The sequence below is a fragment of the Symphalangus syndactylus genome, chromosome 1 (genome assembly GCF_028878055.3).
Source record: "Symphalangus syndactylus isolate Jambi chromosome 1, NHGRI_mSymSyn1-v2.1_pri, whole genome shotgun sequence".
In the NCBI taxonomy this organism is placed as follows: Eukaryota; Metazoa; Chordata; class Mammalia; order Primates; family Hylobatidae; genus Symphalangus; species Symphalangus syndactylus.
In genome coordinates, this window is record NC_072423.2 from 96,411,834 (window position 1) to 96,421,591 (window position 9,758).

The 9,758-nt window shown below is 54.2% G+C and overlaps 2 protein-coding genes across 4 annotated transcripts; one reads left to right on the forward strand and one right to left on the reverse strand.

The window, feature by feature from the left end:
• Positions 1 to 117: 117 nt before the first annotated feature.
• LOC129478619 (uncharacterized protein NDUFV1-DT-like) lies at positions 118 to 3,816 on the reverse strand. The gene is given in 3 exon segments (XM_063635748.1): positions 118 to 1,680; positions 1,682 to 3,171; positions 3,734 to 3,816. Coding segments are annotated over 2 exon segments (756 nt in total). The 5' UTR covers positions 2,246 to 3,171; positions 3,734 to 3,816; the 3' UTR covers positions 118 to 1,488.
• Positions 3,538 to 9,705, forward strand: NDUFV1 (NADH:ubiquinone oxidoreductase core subunit V1). Of its 3 annotated transcripts, none has more exons than XM_055270151.2 (10): positions 3,538 to 3,806; positions 5,557 to 5,635; positions 5,709 to 5,879; positions 6,610 to 6,793; positions 7,538 to 7,727; positions 8,160 to 8,372; positions 8,567 to 8,733; positions 9,061 to 9,142; positions 9,284 to 9,429; positions 9,536 to 9,705. In XM_055270151.2, exons 1-10 carry the CDS (start codon positions 3,800 to 3,802, stop codon positions 9,620 to 9,622), a joined length of 1,326 nt encoding a protein of 441 aa, XP_055126126.1. In that variant the 5' UTR covers positions 3,538 to 3,799; the 3' UTR covers positions 9,623 to 9,705. The 3 variants fall into 3 exon arrangements, with proteins under 3 accessions (XP_055126126.1, XP_055126111.1, XP_055126121.1); XM_055270136.2 differs by lacking the exon at positions 3,538 to 3,806 and adding an exon at positions 4,024 to 4,235 and having other exon boundaries at positions 5,553 to 5,635; XM_055270146.2 differs by lacking the exon at positions 3,538 to 3,806 and adding an exon at positions 4,076 to 4,208 and having other exon boundaries at positions 5,553 to 5,635.
• Positions 9,706 to 9,758: the final 53 nt, after the last annotated feature.

Genomic DNA, 9,758 nt, shown 5'->3' on the forward strand with positions numbered 1-9,758 from the left:
TCTAAATTTCTTTTTTTTTTTTTTTTTTTTTGAGACAGAGTCTCACTCTGTCGCCCAGGCTGGAGCGCAGTGGCGTGATCTCAGCTCACTGCAAGCTCTGCCTCCCGGTTTCACGCCATTCTCCTGCCTCAGCCTCCTGAGTAGCTGGGACTACAGGCGCCCGCCACTACCCCTGGCTAATTTTTTATATTTTTAGTAGAGACGAGGTTTCACCGTGTTAGCCAGGATGGTCTCGATCTCCTGACCTCATGATCTGCCTGCCTCGGCCTCCCAAAGCGCTGGGATTACAGGCGTGAGTCACCACGCCCCGCCTGTAAAAGTCTAAATTTTTAAGAACCAGTATATTAATATGCTACTGTGAAGTGTTTTAAAATCACCTAGAAAACCGGCTGGGCACAGTGTCTCACGCCTATAATCCCAGTACTTTGGGAGGCTGAGGTGGGTGAATCACCTGAGGTCAGGAGTTCGAGACCAGCCTGGTCAACATGGTGAAACCCTGTCTCTACTAAAAATACAAAAATTAGCCAGGTGTGGTGGTGTGCACCTGTAATCCCAGCTACTTGGGAGGCTGAGGCAGGAGAATCACTTGAACCCAGGAGGCAGAGGTTGCAGCAAGTTGATTGCACCACTACACTCTGGCCTGGGTGGCAAGAACGAGACTCCATCTCAATAAATAAATATTTTTTAAAAAATCACCTAGAAACAGTAACAGGTATTGTCAGGATGGTCATAATATGTTATTACTTTCTTCTTGCTTTTTTGGTATTTCTCCAATTTCAAACACAGGAAAAAAATTGATGTTTTTCATTTTTCAAATATAATATTTGATTACAATATTGAGTAAGTCCCTCCCTTGAGAAGCTCTGTGCTGGGGGTTGGGGAAGATCTGATCGTGCCTTACTCACACAGGGTCTGACAATAGGTGCTCAAGATAGTTGTATGGGGTTGTTGTAGGACCAACAGGTTTGTATGCCCATATGTATGCAGTAACAGACCAATTACACTGAGATAGCAGGGTTTGCAGCAGAGAAAGAGTTTAATGATTGCAGGGCACCAAGTTTGGAGATGGGAGGAGACCTTCAAATCCATCTCCGCAAGGAGTTTTGGGCGGGGTTTTTTAAGGAGATTGTGGAGGGCAAGGGGCTGGAAATTTGGGATTGTTGATTGTCTAAGCAAGGGGCATGAAATAATTGGGATTGGAAACCTCATTCTTTGGTGAGCCAGCTCCTCATGGGGACCAGTTGAGTCAGTAGTTTTATCAGCATGCAGGACCTGAAGGAATATTTCAAAAGGAAAATTTAACCTTTCATGTCCAAGTTGTTATTTGTACAGCAGTTAAGGGCAGCTATAATCTGGGGTCTTTGTGACTCCGGGACAACAGGCACCAACTAGCCATGAGGAAGCAGGTCAGAGAGGAGCTGACCTCATGATGAATGCTGAGTGTGCTGCAGGCTTGGTTTATTTTCATCTTTCCCCCCTACTTCTTCCCTAATTGGTTTTATAAAGTTTATAGGGATGGTTGTAGGGTGGTTGCAGAAAGCTTCCTGGGGGAGGTGACGTCCAAAGGGCTCCTAGGAGGAATAGGGCCAAGTCGGGAGGAAGACAGATCCTCTGGTGCAGATCCAACTTGTATGGGCAAAACCAAAGGAGCTGGAACTGGGGAGGTTGACAGGTGGCAGCCACAAAGGACCTTGAATGCCAGGCCAAAGGGTCTTGAGCTTTGTTCTGAGGGCAGTGGGGAACCACAAAAACTCTCAGGCAGGAAAGGGGCAAAACGAGTCTGAGATTTATAATAATCCTACTGTTCTATGTTTGCAGAGAACGGGCTGGAGGAGCCAAGATGTGAGGGTGGGAGGCCCCAAGGACACATTGTTAATTTCAGGTGAGAGATGACAGGGCCACAGCCATCTCTCACTGTGCAGGGAATGTTTGGAAGGTAAAGTTGACCAGATAGACACAGTGGATGTGGGGCCAGTGGGACAGGGAGGAGCCCTTGATACCTCTTGGCTTGTGGCCTGGAGGCTGGCTGGGGAGGCTGATACACAGAGTGACACAGGATGGGATGGGTGCTGAGGAGGTGAGAGCCAGGACCTGAGACACTGCAGAGAAGGCTCCTTGGAGATGACATCGGAGTGGATCTCCTTCTTCGCTTGAGAAGCCTGGCAAGTAGGTGCTCCAGTGGGTGGGGACCAGTGGGGCATTTGTTGTTAGGAGACCTCAGGCCGAGTTCTGACAGTTGTGTCATCCTACAGGCTACTCAGCAATGCTGATACCCTGCTTCTGAAAACAGGGCTCATCATTCCTGAGGCTGGAGTTTTGGAGGATTAAGGAGGCAACACAGGCAAGTGCTTGGCCCAGAGCCTGGCACTGAATGAACAGAGGATCCTTCCCCTCACTCTCCGTTTTCCACACCCCCCATGCCCAGCATCTCCTGTCCGCAGCATCCCCAATCTGCCTCTCCCTCAGCCTGTATTCCTTTGACCCAGTTAGAGAGAGATGAGGAAGGAACCCACCCGCTGGCTCTGACCTGCCCCCCTTCTTCTGCCCCAAAGGGAGGGATCCGAGGACTCAGGTCTGAGCCTGGATTAGCTGTGTAATCCCCAGCTTTGCCTAGGCAACCTCTTTCCCTGACCAAGAGAGGGGGCCTGGGGCTGGCAGCCAGGACTCCTGGGCTCTGGGCCTGATACTACCCTATCTGTCTGGGAAACCTCAGACAGGGAAGAGATCTCTTGGTGCCTCTCTTGGGAATGTCACTGATGTCCACAGTGACTGTCACATGTGTGTCAGTTGTTCTGTGTGTTTGCTGTGTGCAGGGCACTGTGGAAGGGAAGAAAGGCCTAGATTCCCGTCCAGCTCCACCACTCAGCAGCTTCATGCCCACAGACAAAGGACAAAATCCCCCTCAGCCTCAGTTTTTTCGTGGACAAAATGGAGTGAACACCTTGCGGGGCTGCTGTGGGGTATGTGAGAAAATAGCTGCAAAGGAGTTTTGTAAATAGCACGTTTTAGAGAGATCAGGAAGGATGATTACAGCACAAAAGAAGAGATGGTTCCTCCCCATGAGAAAAGAGCTGGGGAGAGCAGGCCAAAAAGGTCACTCTTATCACGAGGACCACAGCACAGGGTTCCAGGAAACTGAAAAAGACGAGTTCATCAGGCTTCCAAGACTTCCTGGGAAGGCAAAGGACAGAGGGACCTCCTCAGGTCAGGGGAAAACCGAGGCAGGGGGACAGCCACACAAACACCCTAAAGTCTAATGACAGCAGAAAAGGGTCTTGGGGGACGGGAGTGGGGTTCACAGCAGTGGCCTGGGCGTGATGATCCTGGCGAAGGACGGGGTCGCAGAGCCCTTAAATCCTGGACCAGTGGCTGATTCCAAAGGCAGCAGGGACCATGCCAGGATTTTGGGCAGAAGCACAAAGTGCTGGACTCTCCTGACAAGAGCTGAGAGAACTCAGCGGCGCCAGCAAGAGGATGTGCCGTGCACTGACCATCTGCATCCTCTCTGCCTCACCTCAGCCTAGGATTCCGTGACAGGCCCTCCGGGAAGACCTCCGCGAGCAACCCCCTGCCTTGGAGTCTGCAATCCTTCCTCGAGCACACGGACGCCCGGGGTGGGGAAGCCCACAGTCTGGCAAGGCTCGGACTGGGCAGAATAATTGCAACGTAGTCATGAGGATCGGGCTATGACCTGCCTGACTTTTCCCTCCTCCCATGATACACGGATGCATACCGCAGGTGCACACTAAACGCCGAATCTATAGAAAGTGGAACACACCAGGACCCAGCAGAAGGCGACATGCGAGGTTTGTTTACTTGTGGCATCAAAAGCTGGGAGCCGGCGGGCGTAGTCCACGAAGTGAAGCGGGCTAAGGAGGGAGCGAAAGAGCGGTGGGGACAGCTGCCGCTAAATGCCAGCCCGGCGGATAAAGGAAGGCGGGCCCCACGCCGGCGGGACCACACCTCCCAGAAGCCCCGGCGCCAAGGCACTGGCCTCGCCGTCCTCCCCCGAGGAGGCGGGGCCGCAGCGATACCGGTGCGCGGTGCCGGCGTCGGGCGCGTGACGTCTTTCCTGCGCGCCACCTAGCGTCTCTATCGCGCCAGTTCCTCAGCCTCAGTGCTGTGAAGGTGACAGCGTGAGGTGACCCAGCTGGCCCCCCGCGATGCTGGCAGCACGGCGGCTGCTCGGCTGGTCGCTTCCCGCGCGGGTATCTGTGCGTTTCAGCGGAGACACGGTGAGGCCCGGCCTGGCTGGGGCCAGGGGTGTTCGGGGCCGGGTGTCGCGTCCGCGCCTGTGCACGAGCAGTCCCTGGGGTCTGTAGTGGCCTCTGGAGAGCCCTTTTCCCCAGGCCAGGCGGGAAGGCCCCTGCTCCGGCCTGGTTGAAGTAGGGGAACGGGTCCCAACGCGGGGCCGACTCCCTTGGCCCTCTGGCTTGCTGGCTTCCCTTGTTTCACAGTCCTCGGTCTGGCGGAAGTTTTGCAGGTTATGAAGCGCCCTAGTCTTTCATTCCCTCTTTGTCACAGCCTTGTAGGGCGTGAAGGGGTCATTGCCCCATTTAGGGATGCACACCTCCTGATTTCCCGTCCACTGCTCTGCGCCCTGAAGTGGCTGAAAAGTGCTCTTAAACGGATGGGAATCCCGTCGCCCTCAGCTGGGGCGCTCTCCACTGGGTCGTGGGGCTCCTCATTTCATCCTCAGTGTGCCCCTCCATCACCTGTGTGTTAAGGAGGCATTTCTTTCCCATCAGTAAACACATTTCGCCTCTTCGGCCGAGTTAGGAATATAAAAGGCCCCTGGCCTACCCAAGTTTTGGTCCAGCAGGGGAGCCAGGCCAGGAAAGGGCCAAGCCGCCACACTCGGCTTGTGGGGCGGTGTGGTGCCGTGATGCAGCTGTGGGCTTTGGCCACTGACAGACCTGGGCTCAAATTGGACTTGCTGCTTTTGACTGAGACTTTCCATAAGTTCCTTTTGCTCCGAGCCTCAGTTTTCTCCTCTGTGAAATAGAGAAAATCGTTCCTATCAGAGTTGTTAGGAGGATGAAATGGGATTTTGGATGTAAAATGCTTCCATTCACTACCTGCTAAACAAAATGCTTACCAATGGCCGGGCGCGGTGGCTCACTTCTGTAATCCCAGCACTTTGGGAGGCTGAGGCGGGCGGATTGCTTGAGGTCAGGAGTTCGAGACCAGCCTGGCCAATATGGTGAAACCCTGTCTCTACTAAAAGTGCAAAAATTACCCGGGCGTGGTGGTGAGTGCCTGTAATCCCAGCTATCCAGAGGCTGAGGCACAAGAATTATTTGAACCTGGGAGGTGGAGGTTGCAGTGAGCTGAGATTACGCCACTGCACTCCAGCCTAGGCAACAGAGCAAGAGTCTGTCTCGAAAAAAAAAATGCTTACTAAGTGGCAGTGGTAGCTATGATGCTATAGATGCTTCCCTAGCCCTAGCCCAGCCCCTCCTAAATAGGGAGACCCAAGATTCCGTAGTTTCTGGCCCAATCCCTCATGGCTCCAGAGCGCTGCTGGGCCTCCTGACCCTTTGTCTCCCTAGACAGCACCCAAGAAAACCTCATTTGGCTCGCTGAAGGATGAAGACCGGATTTTCACCAACCTATACGGCCGCCATGACTGGAGGTGAGACAGTGCCCTTAGTGTGCAGGGTCCCGGAGCAAGGCGTCCCCTTCACTGCCTTCCCTATTCTGTCCAGGCTGAAAGGTGCCCTGAGTCGAGGTGACTGGTACAAGACAAAGGAGATCCTGCTGAAGGGGCCCGACTGGATCCTGGGCGAGATCAAGACATCGGGTTTGCGGGGCCGTGGAGGCGCTGGCTTCCCCACTGGCCTCAAGTGGAGCTTCATGAATAAGCCCTCAGATGGCAGGTGTGTGTTGGGGGGGTGGGGCAGATGTGGCTGTGGGAGAGACCTTGGGGGTGGCTGGGGTTTCCCTGGGCCTTTGGGCTCTTTCCTTAGAAACTTAGCATGAACGAGGTGGGCACATGTTCCCAGGCCTTAAATGGATGGGACTTACTCTGTGGACTTCCACAGGAGAGACTTATGTAGCAGAATCAACACATGATTTTGACTCAGGCAGACTTAGTTCAAATCCTAGCTCTGCTTCCTAATCATAGAGGTTTGGGCAATTTCCTGGCCTTTGTGAACCTTAGCTTCCTTTTTGTAAATAGGTACAGTGATATCATGCAAGGATTAAAGAGATAATGTTCATACAGCTTTTGGCCCGTAGGCTGGTTGGCACATAAAGCAAATGATAAATGTCACCTGCTTTACCTCCTTTTGATGGTAGAGCTTGAGGAATGCTCTTTGTCACCAAGAGTAGAATCTGGCTCTCAGGGGCAGACACAAGGGGAGATGTTTGGATGAGCTGAATGAAGACCTTTCTTGTGGTCATAGCCACGCAAAGATAGAATAGGCAGTGAGTTCCCTGTCATTGGTGGTGAGCAAGCAGAGCCTCTGGGACATGTTGGGAGAGCAGTGAAGGATTGGCTATCAGAGGAGACATCTTTGAGGCCTCCCTGGGTGGAGTGGGGTGGCATGGAGTTGAAGACCCAGTCCTGGTGGCCCTGTAGCCTGTCTGACCTGTGGGCCCCTGCAGGCCCAAGTATCTGGTGGTGAACGCAGATGAGGGGGAGCCGGGCACCTGCAAAGACCGGGAGATCATACGCCATGATCCTCACAAGCTGGTGGAAGGCTGCCTGGTGGGGGGCCGGGCCATGGGCGCCCGCGCCGCCTATATCTACATCCGAGGGGAATTCTACAATGAGGCCTCCAATCTGCAGGTGGGCAGGGAGCGACGTGGACAGATGAAAAGGTGCTCAGTGTGCACTCACACACCCCTCACCCAGCACAGTTGTTCTGAGGTGTTAGTACCTGGTCTCTCGGTGGTTGAACTGGGGGAGTGGTGGCCAGTCCTGCATGCATCCCAAATGGAACTTGGCTCCCAAAGCCTCCTTCCAGGGCTCCTAATGCTGCTGGTGTAAATTTTTTTTTTTTGCTTCAAAAATATAGTATTTTTTATAATAACAAGTAGCAAGAAGAAAAACCCTAAGTGGAACTACATGTTTAGCAAGAGAGCTGAATAATTATGAATATAAACAATTCCTATTTGGAGAAAATACATTATGTTCATTGCTTGGAACTATGAATAATACTTATATCTGTAGGAAATATAGAAAAATAAAATAGGTTAAGGCAATAGGATATAGGCAATTACATTTTCATTTTAATTTTATAAAGACTTTTATTTTTCCTTACAGACTAGGGTAGTTAGGAGACCTGATAATAGCTACTTTGTTTTTATTTTCCTGGCAGCAAAGCAGCTTACTTACGTGTTCCTTCTTGCTTATCTGTTCCGGATCATAGTCAAGTTTTCCAATTCGTTTTACTAAGCTAGCAAAATTTTTTATACCAGGAGCATTAGGAGCTTCACTGTGGGAAGCCTTCAAGGGCTTCATGACTCCTGAAGTTATAGGCTGACTCCTGGGCTGGGGGTGGGCTGGGAAACTCACACCTTTGTCCTGCAGGTGGCCATCCGAGAGGCCTATGAGGCAGGTCTGATTGGCAAGAATGCCTGTGGCTCTGGCTATGATTTTGACGTGTTTGTGGTGCGCGGGGCTGGGGCCTACATCTGTGGAGAGGAGACAGCGCTCATCGAGTCCATCGAGGGCAAGCAGGGCAAGCCCCGCCTGAAGCCCCCCTTCCCCGCAGACGTGGGTAAGGCCTGGCGCAATCCTGGGTCAGACTGTGTCCTGTGATACCCAGGATCTGGCTAGGCTCACTTTGGATTGTTCTTAGGGATTTCTGAGTGCCTTCCCGGCTGGGGCCAGGGGCCAGATAGAGAGTAGGCTGGCAACAACACGCAGGCTCCCCCAGGGCCGCCTACAGTCCCTCCTCCTGCCTCGGTGCCCCCGCACCAGTGCTGCTCTGTGGCTCCACCTTCACAGTGCCTGTTCTGAAGCTAAGGGCATGGTGGTGAACAAGGCAATGAGGCATCTCTGGAGTTTGGGGTCCAGCAGGGATAAGAATGATAAGGGGATATTAGAGCAGGGGCTCTGCCATGGTAGCAGGACCCTGGGACACACCTCCCTGCCAGGAAACTTGCCCCACCCCCTAGCAGCCACCAGTTCTCTTCCCATTTCCCTGAAGGAGTGTTTGGCTGCCCTACAACTGTGGCCAACGTGGAGACAGTGGCAGTGTCCCCCACAATCTGCCGCCGTGGGGGTACCTGGTTTGCTGGCTTTGGCAGAGAACGCAACTCAGGCACCAAACTATTTAACATCTCTGGCCATGTCAACCACCCTTGCACTGTGGAGGAGGAGATGTCTGTGCCCTTGAAAGAACTGATTGAGAAGCATGCTGGTAAGGCCTGGGGCCAGCCAGGTGGTGGGGGGTGCGCAGTGGGGGTAGGTGTCCACGAAGAGAGCCTGGGTGGGAGGGCTCAGGAGACGGGGCTGGGTCTAGAGGCTGACTAAGGGCCTGGGCTCAGGACTAGGCAGGTGTGCTGGCCCCAGCCCTGACCATGCATCCCTTTGGGGACCGACTTGGGGCTCCAGGGGGTGTCACGGGCGGCTGGGACAACCTCCTTGCTGTGATCCCTGGCGGCTCGTCTACCCCACTGATCCCCAAGTCTGTGTGTGAGACGGTGCTGATGGACTTCGACGCGCTGGTGCAGGCACAGACAGGCCTGGGCACAGCTGCGGTGATCGTCATGGACCGCTCGGTAAGGGTTCACACATCAGCCCCGGTCCCTGCCCTCCTGGTTGCTGTCTCCCTCCCTGGGCCTCCCAGAAAACCCTCTTGCCAGCACTCAGGTCTCAGTTCCTGCAGCCTGAGATAAAGCAAGGTGGAAGAGGAGGGAGGAAGGCTGCTCTGAAGAGAATACCCCGGAGTCTGGACAACACAGGGGACCCAGGGAGGCTGGAGGAGGCCAGAACGCTGGGTGGGCTGGGAAGAGCTTCTGGAACTGGTGGAGGGGCTGCTGCTAGGGGGCTGAGGCCCAGGCTTCTGTCTGGCCGTGGGTGCCTGCTGATTGCCCCTCGTCACCCAGACGGACATCGTGAAAGCCATCGCCCGCCTCATTGAATTCTATAAGCACGAGAGCTGTGGCCAGTGTACCCCATGCCGTGAGGGTGAGCATCGGGCAGGTTGGGGGTTTGCTTGCTGTGGCTTCATTTAACCTCTACCCCACCACGTGGCCTGCACCCCTCAAGCGCCGCCCCACATCCTGGCTGGGGAGATCATCAGGCCCTCTCTTGTGGCTGTGGCTACAGGTGTGGACTGGATGAACAAGGTGATGGCACGTTTCGTGAGGGGGGACGCCCGGCCGGCCGAGATCGACTCCCTGTGGGAGATCAGCAAGCAGATAGAAGGCCATACAATTTGTGCTCTGGGTGATGGGGCCGCCTGGCCTGTGCAGGTATTCACTACCCTTCTGCGTAGCACGGAGGGTGGGTGGCATCAAGGGCCCAGGGTGTTGGGGAATTTTTGGACTGTGTTTCACACGCTCCCCCCACCGACCCTAGGGTCTGATCCGCCACTTTCGGCCGGAGCTCGAGGAGCGGATGCAGCAGTTTGCCCAGCAGCATCAGGCCCGGCAGGCTGCCTCTTAGCCCACCACCCTGGCCTGCTGTCCTACGTCTATCCTTCTGGAATGCTGGACAATAAAGCGAGTGCTGCCCACCCTCCCGCTGCAGCTGCTGTGACTGTGCTCTTTACCCTTTACCCAGCACAGGATCTTCAAGGGTG

What these genes read in the sequence shown, in the direction of transcription:
- NDUFV1 (XM_055270136.2), top strand. Translation starts at nt 4,164, where the DNA reads ATGCTGGCAGCACGGCGGCTGCTCGGCTGGTCGCTTCCCGCGCGGGTA. An exon ending in TGCGTTTCAGCGGAGACACG is followed by an intron (nt 4,236 to 5,552) that starts GTGAGGCCCGGC and finishes TTGTCTCCCTAG; the next exon opens with ACAGCACCCAAGAAAACCTC. An exon ending in ACTGATTGAGAAGCATGCTG is followed by an intron (nt 8,373 to 8,566) that starts GTAAGGCCTGGG and finishes TTGGGGCTCCAG; the next exon opens with GGGGTGTCACGGGCGGCTGG.